General features: G+C 48.8%; 1 protein-coding gene across 1 annotated transcript in view; it reads left to right on the top strand.

Annotated features, from left to right (window-relative positions):
* Window positions 1-21,876, top strand: part of PKP1 (plakophilin 1) — a 79,566-nt gene that overhangs the window by 53,940 nt on the left and 3,750 nt on the right. Inside the window, exons 12-13 of the mRNA XM_080367103.1 lie at window positions 2,074-2,158; window positions 3,388-21,828. Coding sequence (XP_080223229.1) covers window positions 2,074-2,158; window positions 3,388-3,459 — 157 coding nt within the window. The 3' untranslated portion in view covers window positions 3,460-21,828. The remainder of the gene's footprint in view (window positions 1-2,073; window positions 2,159-3,387; window positions 21,829-21,876) is intronic.

Raw genomic sequence — 21,876 nt, 5'->3', positions numbered from 1 at the left:
CATTTGACCAAAACTCATCCTTCAAGAAACTTAGGTCCTTCCTTGATTCTGCCCTGTGGAAGAGAGTTCTTCTCATCCACACATTGCCAATTTTCCACTTCTTTCAAAGATTGCACCTTGACATCAACATGATAAACCTATGACATCCTGAAGAAATCCTTATTCCAGGAATTCCTTGGCACGTCCTGTGACATACATAATGTTCTTCATGTTTTTGTCCTTTGAGGAAAAATTATTTCCCCCCATTACTTGATATGCATGTATGAAGTCCTTATCCTTTTTGCTGCCCTCATGCTTCCCCTGCCCCAGCACCTCCTTCAGATTAGTGTCTTTTTTGTGTTTTGTTGAGTCAATAGTTTTTTGGATGACTGCTGCCACTGCCACCACTGGACATCTTCCTTGTTGTCTTTCTACATTTTTTTACAAATAATTCTATTTGTAGGAAAGAGACTGACCTTAAAATCAACTTTGATTTTTGAGCAACTTAGTTTTAAGAAATTTTTTCCCCAAATCAACTGTCCTTGGTATTCTGCTCCATTTTATACGCTGCTATAGGCACACACTATTCCCAGCACTTTTTAGGATATGCTACTTTCCATATTGAAATTTTCATCACAGCTCCATCAGTACATGCTTAATCTTTTTATACATAAATAGAAGCAGTAGATGCTGTATGAAGCAGAGTCAGTATCAATCCTTCAAATTAAGGGAAGAAATTCTTTTGTCTGAATTTGTAAATGGCTCAGATATCAGATGCTGGCAATTTTGCTTTGAACAGAAAAAAATCTTTTGAGGTGCGCTCTGAAGACATGATGGCAAAAAAAGTATGTATTGGGAATCATTAGGAGCAAATTACAAAAAAAGAAAATAATTCTAGCTTAGAGAGAAACGATATGGAACAATGTATCCTTGAAAGCGAGTGTCCAGGACATGCACTGACCATCTAATCATAGATATCTTTGGGTTTATTGTTTTTTAATTATTTTTCAGCCACAAAAAATATTTCAGCCACAACATTTTTTTCACATATAGTCATTCTGGTGACAGGGCATGGAATGGTTATAACCAGAGAAGGGATTTTCCAGTAAAACTTAATTCTTCTACTCCACACCCTTGCTCAAGAACTTCTGCTGGTCTGCATCTCCCCCAGTCCTCCACACAATACCAACACGTACAGGCTGCACAATCACTTTGGAGTTAAACTTGCTAATTTCTTTGGTAACAACTGCCGTGCATGTTAGAGAAATGCCCCCAGATTTACTGAATGGGGGAACATTCCTGTCCATTCACGCTCCGGGCAGGGTGCTTGCAGGTTCCTGCTAACTGGTCAGTCCCGTTTCTCATGCTCTGATGAGGATGGCTTTCAGGGCACAATGTTTTGTGAAGCTGTATCATACAGTGAGTCCTGAGTCTGGTCCCCTACCTCTCCATCATCCTGGCTGAGATAGGCTGGGGCTGTTGCACTGAACCCAGATCAGGAGTCTCCCACAGACAGGACAAGGTCCAGGAGATCAGGAGCAGTGATAAGAACCAGCAAGGAGCTTTATATCTAGGTGGTTGTATGAAATGTTCCAAAATTATAAAAGGTACTGCTATGACTCATGGTTTCGGAGATGTTACATGAGCCAGTATCTATTAAGTTGTGCTGAGTAAGGACTTACGGTTGCAGATGTTGTTATTACAAATGCTCCCGTCTCCTTCGCCCGTTCCTGCGCTGCCCTCCTGAGAGATTCACCCACACTGTCCCTATGGACTCTGGGGAAGGGTTGGCATCACGTCCCTCCTCTTTCACTCTCCCAGCTTTCATGCTCCAGGAACACTCCTTCAGCTCAGTGTAATGCACATTTTTCCACTGGCATCCTCCCCTCGTTTTCATTTGTCCTGTCCTGGTCCCAGGGGTTGTTGCCACATAACGTTGCTGAGAGCGAGGGGGGGTTACTGACAGCCCCCTGCCAGGTCTAGCCAGCCCTCCAGCTGGAGATGGGCCCACGGGGAGGCTGACGGTGGGTGATGCCCGTGGGTCGCTGCCTGGTGGCCTGCCGTAACTCACTGGGGTTGCTTTCATCTTCCCAGCTCCTGTCCGAAAGCAGCCGAAGCTGCTCGCCTCCTCCTGACAGACCTTTGGTCGAACAGGGAGCTCCAGAGTGTGCTCAAGCAGGTAAGGAAAACGCTTCTGTGTTTCGGCTGACAAGAGCAGCCCCGGTCCTGACTTGCTTGCTGCAGCCGGTGACCTAGCAGCGGTGGGAGCAGCCGGGGCGCTGGGAGCACAGCGATGCTCTCAGCAGTGAGCTGGGCGAGGGGCAGCCAAGGGCAGCTGCGGCTGCTGGGATGGGCTGTAGGGACGGTGACATGCCTGTGCTGGGCAGCTGGCACCCTGAGGACGGTGCTTGTCCAGGTGGTCTCTGCCACAGCACAGCCACCCGGCTCCCACGGCCGGCGCAGGGTGTGCACAGCGCTGGGAGCAGAGCCGGGCGTCTTGCAGTACCCCAGGAGATTCCCTTCACTGAATCCATCGTGCAGGATCAGCATGTCCCAACAGATCCTTGGCAAGGTTCTTCCTCTCCTTCCCCCCATTTTCTTCTGTGTCCATAACCCTACCCTGTGGTTAGATCACCCTACAGTCAGGGTAATCTCTTAAACCCAGGATAGTTAGGATTTGTTTTGCTCCCTGCAACAGAAACTGCGAAAGCGCAGAGGCAGCCGGGGCACCGAGCAGCTGCCAGCTCCCGGTGGCTTGCTTTGAACAGGCTGGGTTTTTCCAACTCCACAGCAGCAACACCTGCAGAGAGTAAAAGGGCCAAATTAAAGAGGAGAGCACCATCCACCAAGGGGGGTCCCCGGGGGCAGGAAGGCAGAGAGCGCCGAAATACCTTCTCATGTTAACGGTGAGGGACTTTCTCTGTAGGAGCCTGTGCAGCTCTGTGCCAGGCTCTGTTCGGGAGCCCGTGCCAACTCGTTTTGATGTGACTGAGTCACTCCCGTGTTCACACAGATGAGCATTGCATAGGTATACACCAGACGAGAAGGATGGGAGTCTGCAGGGATATAGGCACCATGCACATAGCTTTGCCGTTTTGCCCGGGTGAAGAGTAAGGTGAAATCATGTTCAGTGGCTGGTTCAGCAAAGGTTTCCTGCAGTGAAGCTGGAGAAGCCGAGCTGCTGGCGGGTGGGGAGCAATGCAAGGAAGATGAAGTCCGTCGATCAGGGTGGTGTGTCAGAGGCAGGACAGAGGGAGGACAGAGGAGGCTGCTTGGGAACGAAACGCACTTGTAAAGTGGAGGGCAGCTGCTGGAGTGCGGCGGCAGGCTCACTCGCACAGCAGTAGGTAGCTACAGTTTTGAAATTGATATGCACTCACCGCACTACGTATACATCTGCTTTTTCAGCAAGGATTTGATAAGAACATGATGGGATCTTTAGCTGGAACAACCTTCAGGACCCTCTCCTCCAGATTTTAGGAGCCTCTCCACGCACGTTCAGGCTGCAGGTGAGAACGGGGCCCTGGTGTGTGGGGAAAGGAGCGGTGCATCAACCCCCAGCCCTTTTTGCTATTTTTAATCTCCTTTAAAGTGGGTTTGTAAGATTTTCATCACAAATCTTAGCCCAAACTGCCAAGCATTTGTTTTGATGAAAGGTCCGAGGTCATGCTGTTCCACTGAACATCTGTCTAGTGCAGCTGCTGCCGGCACCGCGCAGCTCCGCGTTCCAGGCAGGCGCAGGCACCGTAGGACAGGCAAAGCCACTGCACTGGGCTACGCCTCATGTGCCTGTCTTTCTTTCTTTGCCAAGCAATAACTGATTAATTACGTTTTGCCAAATCCTCTCAGGTGGGGCTTTTCACAGAAATCTCTCCATGACATACTTTCATTCCTGAACTTTGAATGTTATCCAGATAGTGTCAGTAACATGCAATTAATTCCAGCACATGCTATGGCATTAACCATCACCCTTAGGGATTTTTTGAGTACTTAATAATCCACCTGTAAACCTCATGTCAAAATTTGGAACTATGTGCTGCCATCTGAAGAATCCCGATAGAGAAACCAGGTTAGAGAAATCATGGGCAGAATTTTCAGGGCACCATTATGGGTTTTTTCCTCAGTGCGAAATGAGGACTGAATCCATAAGGTACTTTTGATGCACAATTCCCACTGAAGGGAAAAGCTTTAAGCGCTTTTCAAATATCAGATGTCTCTATGACGGGGATTTGGGTTACCCAGAATGATTTATTTGCTCCATTCCCCGATGTGCTCTTTACAATCAAAAGAAGCACAGCCCTGAGGTAAGAGGAAATGTTGCAAAATCCCATTTCTTCCCTCTGCCCGGGTGCGGGTTTCACTTCTTGCTCTGTCGGGATATTTCCACTGGGAGTCAGAGGAGCATGGAAGTCTAGGGTGAAAAGCTATGGGCAGTACAGAGACTGGGTACAGGCTAAGAAAAACAGATATAAAAGTTGGTTTTGAATGTAATGAAAAGATTTCTTAAATGCTTTAATTATCTGGGGGTTTGGGTTTTCTTTGTTTTTTTCAATTGCAGAATTTGGAATTCGTTCATGCCCAGGAAGACAACCCTTTCACAGTTACTTAGGATGTTAAAGATGTAGAGCGTTTCCAAGTTTAACTCAACTGTAAAGCAAACTAAACATATGGATTTCATGTGGATTATACTGATATTTTTAAGCATTTTCTTCTTTTTAGGGGGGAGAAGGGACTTTTATTGAGGTTATACTTTCTTGATGTCAATAATTTTATTTTTTTTTTTTTGCAAAGCGTGTGTCTGTGTAACTATGTACGTGTTGCTGTGTATGTGTGCATGGAGGCAACATACACGTGCGCACATGATGAGTAGGATCTTCCTACAGGCTTAGTCCCCTGTCCCCCTCTGAAAGTCGGTGTGAGTTGTGCAGTTTAACCCCCTTGCAGAATTTTGTCCAATTCCACCCGATCCACCCACCAAACACTGCCACACTCAAAAGTTGTCACACCCTATTTTTATCCACAAGTATAAAAATTGCCAGATTTAGGTTGAGTTCCCCCATTGCATATGGCCATTATAAGCAGATACACATAATGATACTCTTCTTTACAAAGGCTGGTTTACTCCTAATGTTTATGAACACGGGCTTCTTTTCTGCTTATGAATTTTTCTCCCATGAGCTCTTATAGTTATTAGTATTTTCTTTCCTGTCACGTGAACTCTTTATCTCAAGAAGCAAATTGATGTCTGCAAATTCTCTCCTGGGTCTCAGTAACCCTTCTCTGAAGCTCTGTGTGGGGGGACAATCGCAACACATCTGCAGAGCATGACTATTACTGGGTCCCGAAGCATTCTGAGCGCCAGAACAACTCAATCTCGTGACTGTACCTGGACAAATGCGGCATTTGAGAAGCTGAGCTGGAGACAGGCAAAGTGTTTTTCCCCTGGGATCACTGACTGCCACACAGGACTGGAAAAAGTGAGGGATGTGGCCTTTTTAATCACATTTTGGTTTTATTGATCAATGTAAAGAAATAGTGTTAGTATGCGAAGGAATGTAAGCACTTGTGTGAAGTCAGGTTTGGATGTATTTTATTTCTCAGGATCTTTAGTTACATGAATCACCCTGTGATGCTGACTAAGGCTGTGATAGGGGGCTGCTGAGCTCGTTGTAGGGCAACCCACTTCTTGTGACAGTAACTGTGTGATGAAAGAGGCTGACCTTGTCTCTCCAGAAGAAGAATATCCTCTGCCTGTCCCTGACAGGGCTGTAGCTCAGATCCACAGGGAAGGGACCAGCTGAGGATGCGTTTGCTGGCTGTTCCACATGCACAGTTATGGCTTCTTCAAACAGTTCAGGGGCACAGGACCCCGTTTTGCAAATACCAGAGGTGCAGGAGATGCTTGGGAAGGATGAATTACAAGCCTGGAAAGGGAAAAAGAGTCTCATTTTTTGCAAGTGTCAAAATCCTAAATAGGTGGGAACCAGCACGTCCCCACTCGCTTCACAGAAGTGAGGTGACTGGTGCCCGCTAAAGAACCGTCCATGAAGTTCAGATTTGATCTGACCCCGCTCCAGAGCTCAGAAGAGCAGTGGCACTTGGTGCCCCCGCCCCCCCCCCAGACCACAGGGAGCTCGTGTCCACAGAGGCAGATCATTTTCCAGCTGTTTTTTCTCCAAAGGGTGGCTTAATCTTGTGCACTTTAATGAGCGGCAGCTATTTGCTTGCCTTCATCCATGTTCAATCGAGAGCTCTCTGCACCGAGCTCCCAGCCAAATGAAAGAGAAAAAAAGCACCTTTGAAGTGGAGAGCTAGAACCAGGAGAATCCGGTAGGACAGTTTCAGGAGCATTTAAACAGCAGCAAAGGAGTCCCAGCCCGTGGGCATGCCCTTGCCATACCTGCCAGCTATTCCCTAGCTGAATGTGTATTCTCAGATGCACAGTCCAAAACGTTGTCTGCAGGACCCAAGACCAGGGATGTCCAAAACAGCTGCAGTATCCACAGGCAGGATTGTTACAGTTTTGGTGTAAAAGTATTTTTACATTGCGTGCTATTTTGCATTCAGATTTGTTCCTGTAATTACATGTTCAACAGACGTCCTGGGAGCTTATGTTTTTCTTCGTAAAATTAATTGGGGAACCCTAACTACAAAATGTAATGGTGGAATATTGAGGAAATTCATTCTAATTGGCTGTTATTTAGGCTTTATTTTAAAACACTGCTGCTGCTTTCACCAGTTTGCTGAATTGCCGTGTAAGGCACAAAGAGCTGTAGCTATATGATCATCATCTCGTAACTAAATTTACGAGTACCAGAGATTTCATTAGTAAGTATTAGACTGAAATGAGACAGATACATCATTCACATAAATTTCTCTAAGTACAGCAAAGCTGTTTTTCCAAAGCTAATAAAATGATAAAAATAAAATCTGTCTCCATCCTCAGAGATCCTCAAAACATGACTGGGCACAGCTCTGAGCGATCTCATCTGGCTTTGACATTATCCCAGCTTTGAGCTGGGCAGACCAGAGAGGTTCCTTCCAACCTAGTTCTTTTCCATGATGCTGTAAGTTACTGCCCTCGTACCTCCGAAGATAGCCAACTCGAGAGAGCAGTGGGCTGTGCGAACTGTCACCACTCTGCCACCCCAGGGCTATTTTGCAGCTATTTCTTCCCCAGGAAATTCTTCAATACTCGACACTATTTTCCTCTCAGTCTCTCTTTTTAAAATCCGGACTCCAGACTCCACCCAAGCCAGCGAAGTGACACCGACACCCAATTGCAAGAAGAGAAAAGAAAATCAGACTTACCAGAGTAACTGGCATTGCTCATAACCAGCAGTTTCAGGAGCTCAGCGAGGTTCCCTCCATCATAAATGGATGCTGTTTTCACCTCTGACACAGGGGTTTTTTCTGCATTCCGGAGAGGTGTTGTTTCTCATAGGCACGTTTTTAACTGTGACATCCTCTGATGAGCTGGTTTCTTGCTTCTGTAAGAGCCAGGGTAGGGCATACCCCCGGTGGCAGGGACAAGGCAGCTCTACAGCACGTAGCACGTGCCCTGGATCGTAGTGATGGAGTTACCGAGGAGGCAAGGACCATAGCTAGCAGCACCGTTAGCTCTGCCAGCAGCAGAAGTAAGAGCATTTAGGGCCCAATTTGTGCACAGGGCACACAACCATGTAAATAAATACCATACTTGTTTGTCCTGGGCTTAGCAGAGCTTGTTGGTCTATTTTCTCATAAATGCTTTGTTTGTTTTGTGTACGTACAACCCAACCCACCCCAGCATTTCAGAAGCCTCATGGACAAGTAGAAAGCAGTAGGCAGTTTTATTCCCCTCTGACCACACACCAGTTTCAGACCAACTTAGCCTACCAGTCCATAGCAATATACAGTGTATTCTGTAAGATATAGGTATGTGAGAATAATGTATCAGAGTTTTGTTTTGGCTGTACTGTATGTATTTGCTTCATTGGAAAAGCTGAAATCAATAAAAATTGCTGGAATTTCTTCAAGCTTCCCGTTTTGGATGGTTTTATTTTGGCTGCCTTGCCAGTGTTAGGCAAGAATAAAGCAACTCTTTGAGAGGCTTGTGAAAGCCTGTTACCCTGCAGCAGCAGCAGCCAGTCTGGACCGCTTTGCCTTATGCCAGTACAAGTAATGAAGCTGTAAATCCTGTTTCCTCCACTGTTACATCCTTGGCAAGCCTCAGTGGGTTTCTCTCCCATGAGCTTTTACAGTCACCACATCAATCCATGAAGAATTTAATTATCAACAGCATCATTTGTGTCACTGCTCTATGGATCCAAAGCTCATTGTGGGGAAAACCCCTCACACCTTAGTTTCTTCTGAACCTGGCTCACATAAGCTATGTTTGAAGCTCCCAAGGTCTTATATTTAAAAACTGCCTAGTTGGTCCTCCCCAGTTTCAGTTTGGTCCAGGCTGGAAAGTCCCAGCTCACAGACCAGTTCCTCAGAGCCATCAGCTCATCACATGCAATTAACCTCCTCTAAACTTTCCCAATTAAATTATTTCCCTTCTGAGAGGAGGGGACCCGAACAGCATACAGAATGCAAAGGGTAAGCAAGCCATGGGTTTATGTAGGGACATCACAGCCACCTTTCTGCTCTCTTCTTCCCTAATGATTCCTGACATTCCCTTTGAACTCTGAGCTCTGTTGTGTGTTGAGCTGTCACTGGAATGGGCTTTCCATCACAGAGTTCCCTCCCAGTGGTCATGGTCCTCATCAAGCCCATCATTTACATGTGAATATAAGATTATTTCACCCTATGTGTATCACAACATTTCTCTATGCTGATGTTTGTCAGTCATTTATTGCCCTTTCCTCATTGGTCTATAGTTCCCCAAAATCTTATGCACAGACACGACCTTCAGTCCACAGGTATGCAATGAAGCGGGTTTCCTGTATCAGGTACAGGAGGTTTTAGAAATCTTCCCTATTTCTCACAGGCATGAGAAATATGAAAAAGTAAATACAGGATCTTTCTCACTCTTCCCCTTTCCAAATACTTCTTTCACCCCTGACACTGACTGGCCCTCACATATTTGAAGATGCTCTTACTATTTATGGTGTATTCTTCTGACTTCAGTGAGCTGTTCTTCAACTCCTTTTTGGCATGTTCAGCACCTGGCAGAGGTTATGAAGTCTTTCCTATTTTTGTCTTCAGTTATTTGGAAGACACCTTCGTGGAAGACAAGTACATGGTGGTGGATATTTAGGCTTTTGTTGATCCAGATGTTGATGTTATGGAGCAGCTCTATAAATGTAGGATGTGAGGCCAGACTTTTCATATTAATCGGGACCAAATGTAAGGCTGCATCTGCTCTGGGAACTTCCAAGCCCGCTCCATGAAATTGCTGTCGACAGCATCTAAGAATTTGGTCTCTGCATCCCTCCTGCTGTATCTTCAGCCCAGTCCACACGAGGATAGCTGAAGCACAGGATGCAAACAGACTTCATGCCCCCAGCACTGGGGAACACTGTAGTGCGTAAACACTGGTGGCAGCCTTACAAAAGAAATAAGGAAGCAGCATCCTCTTGATCTCCTTCAGAAGATGGCTCTTCAAAGCAGCCTGGCAAAGGGCAATGTGATTTCAGCTACAAGGTGTATTTAGTTCATTTACTCAAGGCAAGGCTGAGGAATAATCCTTACCACTGAGAAGCATCTTATGAAAGGAGGATTCACCGCCTATCAGACAGGCTTGGCACAGTCTGTAAATCCATGCATGGGGAAAGGGACAGGCATCACCCCATGCCACGTTGCTCAGAGTTCCTTCCAGGAGAACCCTCCACTGCTTGGCTAAGGGTTTTGAACAGTGGGCAGGCACTGAAGGATTAAGCAGAAAGGCAAAGCACTCAAATCCAAATGTCTTAACCAGTTTTGGGTGAACATGATACAGCAGCACTTCAAAACCTAAATTGCATTGGCAACCATGATCATTCCTCACTTAGGCTGCTTCTAGGGCAGGCATATTTGCAATTGGTATCAAATGTAGTAACTAAATAAACTTATAAGAGTCCATTAAGGAGAAGTGTGTCCAGAACTCCTTGGGAGGATTAAATATTTCTATCAGGTACATACTGGTGATGTCCATTCTGCAGCTTCTTCAGACGCAAATCACATCTGAAGGCACATCTAAGAAAGGTCATACAAATTATAGGCTAGAAGAGCAAGTTGTCTTTTGCCAAGTCTAGCATAGATGTAGAGAGTCTAAAACTAATGCAGATGAGTCCTACCTCTATGTTCTTGAGCAGCCTCTCTGGACACTGAAGAAGGGCAGGACATATCATCGTAGCTCTCAGTCAGTACATGCCTCCAACTTGGAAATTAAGAGTTGCTCAGCAATGAGGCCAATACATGGCTACATGCTTGGATCTCTATCCATTTGCAGCATGTAGAATGAATGACGAGAAACTAGTATGTCTTTTTATTTTGGGATCTGTATCCTATGTCTGAACGCATAAGAAAAGCCCATTTTTGGCCAGGGTAGGCTGTAGACACACAAAGACCATGGGCAGTTTGCAAGAAGACAACCACCAAGGTGCTCCTCACGTGGTTCAGATGTGATGCAAAATGCATCCCCTCTAGAGGCTGGATCAGAGCGCAGAGATTCCCATGGGGGCAGACAGTCATGGGTGCACTGATCTAGCTCAAATGCATTGCTGCTGCAGCAGGATTCAAGGGAAGAAAATGGGTGCTGCAGGATGCAGAGTACCCACAGAGCACTCCTCCAAAATAGAACAGGCACTAAGCCCTTGGAATCCTTACAGGTCCTACAGCTCACGGGATCTCAAGTAATTCATGAGACTCCACCAGCAAAACCTTATGCCACCAGCAAAGCAGCCCCCAGTATAAGCCCCCTCTCCCATCCTGCAGTAGAACTTTGGAGTATGTTATCACTGCCTCTGATGCTTTCAGAGCAGACCCCACTTTCAGATCCATGGCACACCTTCCCCACAAGTCCCAGGCACACCCAGAAATACCAAGCTCCCCCAGACCACATCCCAGAGGACCATCACTTCCCAGCCAAGGGCAGTTCCCAGTTCCATGGCACAGAGACCACATTGCACTGCACAGGGCACCCCTAGGAAACATCAAGCTCAAGCTGCGCACCACAACAGCACCAACGACCCCACAGTACCAACATCTCCTGCTGGGACATACTCGCTCTATCTCAGCTTCCCACATGTTGGGTGAGATCACCCCAAGCAAAGGCACTGCTATGGCATCCCAGTCCCATGGCCGGATGCCTTAGGAGTGCCACAGTCCCACAGGGCACACTGCTGGAGGACACGTGGCAGCCCACACCAGAAATCCCTGCCCCATAAAAGCAAGGCATATACAGAAGAGTTTCAGCATATGCATGGCACCTACAGCCTATAGCCCCCCCAGCGCTCATGCACCCACACCCCAGGGCATCTCCACCGCAGGAGCCAGGGGCCCAGGTCAGGAGAAAGCACAAGTCCCATGTGAGGCAGAATGATTCATTCCCTCGTTACCTTCCCTGTAACGTGCATGACTTTGTGCTCCTCTATCGTATAACCCTCATCTGTATCTTTCCCACAGTTACGTGTCCTTGAAGATTTAATCTTGCTGAGCATGGAAGCTGTTGCCTATCCAGGATTGTACTTGGCCCCTTTCTTGGTGCTCTCCAAGATTGCCTTTGTCTCAGGAAAGCCTTTTGAGGGACGTCTGTGAGGCATTCCCAGCGCAGGGCCACATCCCCTTCTCTCACCTAACACCAGGACATCTCTCCCTTACACTGCTGGGATGCGGAACGCTGCAGCTCTACCTGAGCTTTTACAACATCTTCTTCCCCATCAGGGTGGGTGGAGCTGTGACATCCAGAGCAACACTTTCCAGATTAAGGAAACTTTGCGTGCAGTTTGTCAGGATGTGGACCCACTCCCGGATGCTCACACAGACCGTTCTCTCTTCCAGCTGAGCCCCAACAATGCTTTCCTAGCTCTGGCCCCCACAACAGCGCTCTGCAACTTGATAAACTCATGGAGAAAAGGCTTTGACAAGAGGGTAATTATCTCCCTGCTACCACCCTCCTGCACACTTATTCTGTGCTGAACACACTGTGCTCAGTAGCAGAGGTGAGATCCTCGGTGCTCCCAGCCTCCTCAGCCCAGCAGCTGATGATGAGCAAGAGAGCATCCCAGCACGAGGAAGAGCACTGCAGGAATCTTCACTGGGTCCAAGGGGACTGCACTGGGAAGGCAGAATTGCTGGCAGTAATTTTTAGGTAGCAGATCTGGTCCCAGTTAACACTTTGATCAATACTCCAGGTCTTGGTGGAGATCTCAGATGCCCCAAAGCTGACAGATGATCAGATCTGAACATTGCTTCCTCAGTGGCTCCAGAGCTCGACACTGTCATACAGAGTTTGCAGACCCTCCTGACCCTGGCTTCTCCCTTACCCTTCTGCCAGTGGAGCTGCCTGCATTCCTGCAAATGAGGTGCAAAGCAGCTAAAATACCCCCAGCCTGCACAGCAGCAAATTGCCCTGATGTTTCACAGCTGAAATACCCTAGCCTGGGCAGCAGTGAAATGACTCCCTCACTGCACAGGTGTGCCTGGCTTCCCAATGTGAATGGGGGCAAAAAAGCAGGTAGAAATTTTCAGAAGCTATTTTCAAAACTGGTAAAGTTCCTGGCACTGCAAAACTGAAACACTTTCTCAGAGAACCAGAGTTCCTCCCTCCTTTCCCTGTTGCCTCTCTCCACAGAAAACCTTACAAGAGCACAGCAGGATCCGACCTAACAGACCTGAGCTCAGGCAATAACTGTAATGCTCGTGGGTCCTGAGGCCAAGTTTCAGTCTGACAGATGACCCAGACTGGGTGCTGTACAGTGAAACGCAGCAGAGATTTGCTTTGTGCATCTTATTGCTTTCTTCCTTATGTTTTCTGTTCTTTCCCCAAGAACCTTCTTTATCTCACAGTACAGGTAACTCCTGCTTCAATCAACAAGGTTCTCTCCTGGCAGAACAGGAAAATCAGTCTCACATCAGCAGGGCTGAAAGAAGTGCTCAAAAAATGTAAAGGAAAAAATCTGAGATTAACTGAGTGACTTTGAGTTCCACCCTGAGCTTTTCTTCAGCACATTTTATCCATGACTAAAACAGATTCTTGTTTCCTTTTGGGGAGGAGAAACAGCCGGGAGAGGGAAGGGTACGGATTTAGCATCAGAGCGGGACCATGGGCAGGATCACAGTGAGACTCTGGATTTCCCGGGCAGCAGCACATCTCCTAAATTGCTTCTGTCATTTCTGTCTGTGCAATGAAAAACTGGCTGTGCCTATCCCAATTTATTTTTTTTCCAAGGGTAACCCAGAAGCAATGTAGAAACTATTTCCTGTGGGATGCAGAGAAGCAGAGGGTTAAATAGCCAGGAGAAAGGGGAGAAGGAGGTGGCTCAGAAAAGTGTTTATACTATTCGAAGCGATGACTCCTTGGTACATGGAGCAAAACCCACACCCGTTACCTTTCTACCCCTGGAGCCTGCCCACCGCAAGCTCCTGGGTGAAGCAGCAACATCACTGCAGGGCTCAGCCACCGTGGGAAAGTCAGTGGAGCCACGTCGAGTCCTGCTGCACGGCGAGACCCAGATGCAGGTGAGTCAGAGCCCCACCTCGCTTTGAACAGGAGGAAGCAGAGCCTGCGGAGAGGCACCCAAAAAAAGACAGAGCATGAGAGGGTGGTTCCTACCCACAGAGGTCCCGGGAATCCACCCCCACAGCCGGGCACTGCAGCCTGCAAAGCTGCAGTTAGAACAAGGATGAAGCTGTGTGCCCAATTAGCCAGCGTGGCAGCCAGTGGGATAACGAGAATGGATGGAGGAGCTTTTCCTCCAGCGATGGAAGCATACCAGGGAAAGACTGACAGCAACTGGCAGGTCTCCAGCAGGCAAGAAGGGAATGGGATGAGCATCACCATTACTCATGGGCAGGCAGCTAACTGCTCAGCTTTGTGCTGGGAAGGGTCAAACAGCCCAGTGCTGAAAGAGTCGAGGCCACGGTATGTGTGTGGGAATATCTTCTCGATGACTCTCCTCTAAGCTGTGTCCTTGCCACCACCCTCCTGCCATGGACCACATCCCCGCAGGGGGAAGTTCTAGCACAAACAGGCTGCACAGTCCCCAGAAACGCAGGCTGGGGCTTTGATCCACACATCTGGGGTCTGGCAGAGGGATGGACCGTTTTCACCTCCATCCTGAGCTGGGGGTGCAATGCCATGGAGCCCCATGGCTGTGCTAAGGAGACGGTTGTGAGTGTGATCCAGCAGCCACAGAGCTGCAGGTCTCTTCCATAAACTATCCAAAGGGGAATGCAGCCTTCCTGGGAGTGGTTTGAGGGCAGCACCTCCATACCCTCCAGTGCAAAGCCAGACTGCTCACCACAGGAGCACCAGTTTGGCACAACCTGAGGCCAAACCCTGAGGAGGAACCAGGCCAAAATAGCTGGTGTCTCCAGGTTTCATATGGCAAGCTGCTGCAGGGGCAATCCCCGTGTGGGAGCACTGTGGCTCTTTCTATTCGTGCTTATGGATGTGCCACTGGGCTGCTCTTCCTTCCCAGAGTGTCTGGGAAGATGAGGATCCCCTACCCAGACTGTTGTCACCACCCTGTCATCCTCCTTTGGGACCACAGAAAGCAGAGGAGCTCCACAGAGCAGAGATACCAGTGCTGGCGCTGTGAGAGTCTCCCTCTGAGGCTCCATCCTGGCTGGGACATGTGCCTCCTCACTTTCTCCTGCAACATCTTAGACCCAGCCAGGCGTGAGTTCATCTCACCCACAGGGGCATATTTTGGCCCTTGGGTATTGTTCTGCCAGCTTTTGAGAGGGTCCCAGGCCATTAACGTGAGGTTCCTGCTTCAGTGCTGAGCTGGCGTCACCACACCGTGCAGCCATGGCAGACCACGATGCTGCGCCTCTTCCTGCCCAGAAATCCTGGCACAGAGCTCCTCACATAACCTCAGGTGCTCTGAGAGCACCCCAGATACCTGCTGGCTGCAAGACGGGCTCAGCACTCAGGTGCACATCACTGCTCAGGAATCTGCCTCCAGCACAGAGCTCATGCTGTGTCCCTGGGAGAGACCCCAAAACCTGAGCCTTCGCGCCTGAACCCAGACTCTTGGTTCAGCATCCTGCAGAGCAGCCAGGCTGCTGGCTTCGGGCAGACCCTGCACCGGCTGGAGCCAGACCGTACATTTGGGGCCAGAAATTCCCCTCGCCAGGGAAGGGCTGTCCAAAGCCAGCAGTGATTTTGCATCATCTTATCTTCCAAGCTGCAAACCAGAAATGCTTTACTGGGACCCTAAGGTGTTCAAAAAGGATGAGTGAATTGAGAGGATTCCAATGCTTACATGTTTTTAAAGATGTCTTGGGGGTTTCCAAGCATAATTTGTTAAACACAAGGTGGTGCAGGGAGGGGTACCCTGTGCCAGGCTGCCGGCAGTGTGGAAGGAGGGGCTCTACCATTGCCTCCCCCCACCTCTAGCCATGGGTGGGTATAATTTGTCCACAACTACCTGTCTTCTCAGTTGCATGGCTTTGCAGGGCTAGCAGGACAGCTTGCTTGCATTTCTTTTTTTTTAAGCTGCCAAACACCATCTCTCCATAAACTGAGCCATCTCCATAAACAACCACATCTAAAAAAGTTTCCCTACCACCCTGGCCTTTATTGCTTATTGCCTGTTAGGAGAAATCTCTTAGGATCAATCCACCCTCGCCTAGGCAGCTTAAAATTAGACACTGAAGTCTAAGATAGGTGCTCCTGGGTTCCCTTCATAGCTAGTGGAGAGCAGTAGCCTGCCCAGCATGTGGTTCACCCCATCGTCAGACAGAGGTGGAAGGAGGGGCAAATTAATAATTTTCTCTTTCCACTGCTGATTAAGGAAGTCGAGATGAAGATAAGTGATGCTCAGACATAGCTAGGTGGCCTGAACCTCACCTTTATCTTTTGTGAGTGCACATACACAGGAACACCCACTCTAATGCTAGACTGCAAAGGGACGGTCTTCTTTCTAGGATGTCAGACCAGATCTACCCAGGCAGGACGGGATAATAAACAACATTTGTTGTGACTTTCCAACATGAGTGTGAAAGTGGTGTCAGACCAACAAAGAGGGTGAAACCAGGCTGAAGCTTTGCAACACTCCTGCAACCCCATGCAGCACCCGTGGGCACATTAGTGTTCCCAATTCTTGTCTTGCCATCACCACTTTTCTGGAAAACCCACCTCCTGGAGTCATTAAGCTATCTAGGACATTCGCTTGCCTCTATTAGCAAGCAAAAGTCTTCAGAGAAAAGCTTGATGGGCTCAGCACTGCCCATGTGCTGCAGGGTAACACATCTTTATGGTTAGGATTAAGAGGACTTCACTGTAAATAGCTGAGCTCTATGACTCATGTCCATAGCTTGGTTCATTTTGTTCATCCTTGGATGGAAATCCTTCTAATTGGATTTCCTTTGCAATTTGTGGCTGCTTTCACTCTGTCTGGTTGGACATAGAGCAATGCAAAGAAAGCTTCACCTGATTGTCCAGCCTTGCCTTTTCTGGTGGTGCTCTGACCCAACAGTGACATGAGGGCTGGAAATCATGTGACTGGTGCCAGTAGCCTGCAAGGGCAATGAAAATGAGACATCTTATTCCCAAAACAGGGATATCACGAATTCATTGTTTGTGTCCAGCAACACAAGGAAGCAAAACTCATGTCACAGACTTTTGCAAAGGTGAGTGCTGGAAGTCTGGTTGCTCAGCGAGGGGAGATGCTATCAGCTGAAACCTGAAGTTAGGAAGCGAGCACCCAGTGAAAGCAGTTAGGTATTTAATTTACATTTGTGTCATGGAAGATCTTCTCTCACACGTGCACGTGTGTGTGTGTGTGTGTGCAGGCACATGCACGTGCCCAAGGGATGGGGCTCATTGCTCAGCCTGGCCTTTTCCCACAGACTCGGAGCTTGTGATTCCGCTGGAGCACATCCAGGTCAAGCCGGAGACTCAGGCTGGAGGTCTGCAGGGCGATCAGGGCAGCCCACGTGCAACAACTCCCTAAGAAACAGGTGGATATTTATGCTCAGGGATGGTCTTGGATTCAATAAAAGGCTCAGTTTTGCATGTGAGGCCATTGCCACAAGGCCACGAGGCCAAAAGAGGTCAAGCACCCAATTATGAGGGCATATTTCCTTGCAGCAGACCACATCACTGCACACACCAGCTTTTGAAATGCCCCTGGCAAGATCCCCAGATTGCCTTGTACACCACTGGTGACCAGCTGTGTAGATGGAGCTGTTGGATCTGCTGTGCTCCACAGGGCACGGCAGCTGATTGGCCGGCATGTCCTTTGCAGGCACAAAAATAATACTTTTAATATTACTTCTTCCCTTTGAATGTAACCAAACACACATGCGCTGCTTTGCACAGGTGGATGCTAATTCATCTCATTCATAACCTTCTGGGCTCTTTAATTTTACTCCTCTCTATAAAGATTTCAGGTTCTCATATGCTGCGCTTGACCCCTAACACACCCACGTCAGGGTATAAATTATAAAAAAATCCATCGGCCTCATTCTCTGCTTTTGCATCCAGGTGGAAACTAGTAGAAAGAAGTTTGAAATTAATGGTCCAAATTCCAAATTTTCAAGTGTTCTGTCAGAGAAAGGCTAAAGCTTAAAGCCACTGCCCATTAGCTGTGCAGTGATGCCAAGCCAGGCTGTTCTGCCCGGGTGGCGTTAAGGAGCTTCAGCCTAAAGAGGTGCCGAGCTTTGGCAAAGGGCTGTGCTGAAATAAGGACAGAGCTGGGTGTGTGGACAGTTCACTTTTTAGTGCTGTTAAGCATCTTAGGCTGAGCCTGGACTTCATTGCTCTGTCACAAAAAAAAGATTGCAGATAATGAGCTAATAACACTTCACTTTCCCAGCCTGCTTTGCATCTTCAAAGCGCTCCACAAGAACAAACTAATTAACTGTCCAGAGAAGAAGCTCATGACTAAGAGCTGAGAAACCATGTGAGTCAATCTGCTTGCAACAGCTCTTTGCAGATTTCAGTAAAAACTCATTTTGGAGGAAGGTCTGTTTACTGGCCTGACTGGTCACACCAATCCCCAGCCACATTCCAGGGGTGTGAGCGGTGCAGATGGACCCAGCCTGGGAGAAGCCCCACCAACTTCAAAAGAGCGACACCTTGACAGGAATGCCCCAAAACCAACCGTGTGGCTTCCTCCTTTTAATCTGCACCCTCACCCGGCGCGAGTTGAAACTGCTGAGCTAAGAGACCCGCTGCAAACCTCGGGAGGCCAGGGCGCATCCCGCTCTGCAGGGGAAGGCTTTAGCTGCAAACAGCTTTTATCCAAGACCATTAATTCTGAAAGAACACACTGTACCAGGGTCTGTTCGTGGAGAATTAGCTTTCCTTAACGTAACCTTGGGTGCTAAGAACCTGGCCCCAGAGCTGTGTCTTCAGCTTGAGGAGCTGTGCTGAAGTCCCAGCTCTCTTATTCCTTGCTTTGGGCAAATTATTAAGCTTCCACAAGAATGAGACTTCTCTTGCAGGTCCCTGTCTTTGGGGGAAATGTGGGTCACATTTACCTAAGCAAAATAGAGATGAGAACGTCATTTTTTTTTCCTTCTGTGGGTAAATTAATTCAGACACCCAGCCCTACAAAAGAATTTAGACATTCCAGGCCAAGAATTTTGTCTTGGAAACTCATGCCTAGCCATGTGTATTTCCACCAGGAAACATCCCTGGGCTGCCTCTGAAGCAGAACCTCTAAATGACGGATGAAATTAAACAAATTTCCCCGATTCCTCAGCAAATTTCAGCCCACAGGTTGCGGGGGACTGCTGGGGAGGAAACGCAGCTGTGGGCTTGTGAAGGAGTAGGCACCTTTCCAAGGGAGACACTGAATCCCAGGACACATTGCAGGGGTGCCAGCCCCATCTCCCAACGCCTCAGTCCCAGGGATGCTGGAGTTCAACATCCAACCTCCCTGCTGCAGCGTGGGCACCCACCCCGGCCAGCGCGGGCTGCCGAGGGCCCTGTGACGTGCTTGCTGCCGCTCTGTTCCACCTGAGGCATCGCTAAGCCCGACTCAAAAGTGCAGCTTCCACCAACGCATTCAGGTGCCTTAGAGGAGCTTTTCTGTAGCTGTAACCCTCACACCTGCGAGGCAGGTCTCATGAACCAAGGGGAACACCCTTCCATAGAGCGCAGGGTCAGATTTCTGAAATACCTGCCTTGGGACCCAGAATCCAGAAAAAAATCCATGGAGGGGTTTTGTGCCCATGAGAGACTGTGTCTTCATGAAGCACTCAGGGCTGGTATTTACGCTGTAGCCCACCTCCAAGGAGCCACCCCCAGCTGGGACCCGTAACAGATGGTGATTGCTCCCCCTCGGTTAGTGGGTGGCAGCTCTGGGGGGTTTTGCATCACTTTTCCTTCTTCCTGAAATTCTCTTTTTCCTTCTGGGTTGTTTATTGGTTTGCCTGCCGGCAGGTTGTCCTGCCTTTAGCCCAAAGGCTTGCAAGGTGCAATTGGGATTTTTCTGCATCCGCTAAGAAATGCCAACAATTTCCAGAGCCCTTTAGTTATTCTTCCTTCCCAGTGACAATGTTTGGATGGCTGCAGTTAATCACAGGGCTTAGGAATTTACAGGACTAATTGCCCCATTGAGCAAATAACCAGGAGCTGGTTCCCATCCTGCCGTAGTGTGCTCCTTCCAGCCAGGACCCCATCCTCCTGGCTTTGCCCTGCCAGGTCACACAACACTAAATCACCCCCTGGAGATATTTATCTCTGCCCATTGCCAGGAGACCTGGAATTGAAATCAGGCCACGAGTACATCTGCCAAGCGTCGCTCTGAGCCGGGATGAATCTGGACCTATGGTGCCTGATTTACCTCATGCGGCTGGAGGAACAGCAAGTTGATGGTCTCCAAAGGTCCTACAGAGACATCTGGAGCCCAGCAATGCTGACATCTCCTCCACGCTGTCGCTGCTCCACCATGGAGCACTTGATACAGCCAACTCAGCTTGGCAGCCACAGAGGATGTGGTCTGGGCAGTGAGGAGGGTGGTGGGGAGATCTGTGGGATGCTCAGCCCAAGGAAGGAGACCTGCCCTCCTGACAGGGTCCTTGGGCACCTTTTCCAGCACCCAGAAATGCTTCTTAGTCTTTGCCAGGACTATTCTGCTTGTAATTATATCAAGATGTTCAAAACACTGGCCTTAACAAAAATCCTGGGGTGGAAAGCCTCTCAGAGTCAGATGTTCCCTTTCCAGAACATGTTGGTCCAAAACACCAGCAGTGTCTGAGAACTGCAGAACTTCACTGAATTCCATATTCTGACAGTTTTATTGCCAGGGGTGGCATGGCACCCAGCTGACACACAGACAGGTCATAGTGTAGCACTGCAACACCACCTGGAAACTAACAATAATTGCTCTATTTTTACAGCTAATCAACAGCATCTGGTTCACAGTGAAAGATCAAAGGGTTTCCCTGGATCAAAGAGCTCCGTCTTTGTCATGATATCAAAGTCCTTTATTGCCCTGCAAAGTCACAACTGTGTTTGTTTACAGGTGGAGATAAAAGGTGCCAGCAGCTCACGGCGCTTCCGAAACCAGGAGAGTGGTGTCAGTAGAGTAATTTCAGTATTGCACTGTGCCGCAATCGAACACATCAGTGTAGCGCTAGCGTTGTAACCCAGCATCATACAAAGCCAGTACCGAGCGTTCCAGCTCAGCTGGGGTTAAGAACCAGAGCTGGAAGCCAGGCTGCTGTCAGGCTGAGGAGGGGAACTTGAATCCTCCACCTCACCAGCAAGTGCTGTAACCTCTGAGCTGTCAGATAAGGGATGTCTTGCCCTCCTCTGCTGCTCTTCCCTCCTCCTCTGTGTCTTTTGTTGAAGGCTCAGCCTCAGAGGCAAGCTGGGCAGAAACACCATCTGCTTTGTGCAGGTGCTGAGCTGCTCAGTGGCACTGGGCTTCAGCAGCGTGAGCCCCAGCAGCCGCAGCATGCAGGCTGGCAGCAGAGCAGGCAGGGGTTGGGGAAGGTGTGGTGGCATCTCAGGGCAGGGGGCAGGCACCCCTGGGTCTGGCGGAGCACTTAAATAATCCGCAGCAGACCAGGTTCTTGCATATTTATTCCATGCAGGGAGACGTACAAAGAGAACTGCTGCGTGGTGAGGATTTTCCCAGGCATGGGTCATGCTGGGCCCGAAGGCAAAGCCCCCAGTTCACACTGCAGCAGGCATTTCCATCTCTTTCTAACAGGCCCAAATCAGAGCTTATGAGGAACCGGGCACGTACGATGTGCTGGGTTCATGCTGTGAGAGTACAGGGTGCAGGACCTCGCTCTTGGCAAAGGTGACGGCGCTTTGTGAACAAAATCGCATCCCTCATTAAACGTGCTCGTGACTGGGCCTTTGGCCTTCAGCAGCTTTCAGACCTGAACGCTGCCATCGGAGAGAATAAAACTAAAACTCAGCACTGCATCCACATCCCCTTCAGAGCACTCTACCTGCTTCTCTGATGAGGGTTGTCCAGTGCACTTGGGTTCCTCTGGTCCAGCTCCCTGCTGCCAGCACAGCTCCTGAGCCCCTGCTGCCAGAGCACAGGCTCAGGCCACTGAAGATGAGCGATGCCCTGAAATGCATCCTGTGCTGCTGGGCACCCATGTCCTGGGACAGCCCATCCACTCGGACCACCTCGAGGATGCTGCGGGCACAGTTCCTCTGCACCCACTGCTGCTGTTTCACTTCCCTCTGGAGGTGTGTTGCAGCACCTGGCACAGCACCCTTGGTGTGTGTGCATACAGGTGCCTGTGCCTGTGTGTGTGTGCACAGCACCTGGCACAGCACCCTTG

This window comes from Falco punctatus, assembly GCF_963210335.1.
Source record: "Falco punctatus genome assembly, chromosome: 17".
In the NCBI taxonomy this organism is placed as follows: domain Eukaryota; kingdom Metazoa; phylum Chordata; class Aves; order Falconiformes; family Falconidae; genus Falco; species Falco punctatus.
The sequence above is the reverse complement of the archived record's forward strand: the minus strand, read 5'-3'. Positions and strand labels throughout refer to the sequence as shown.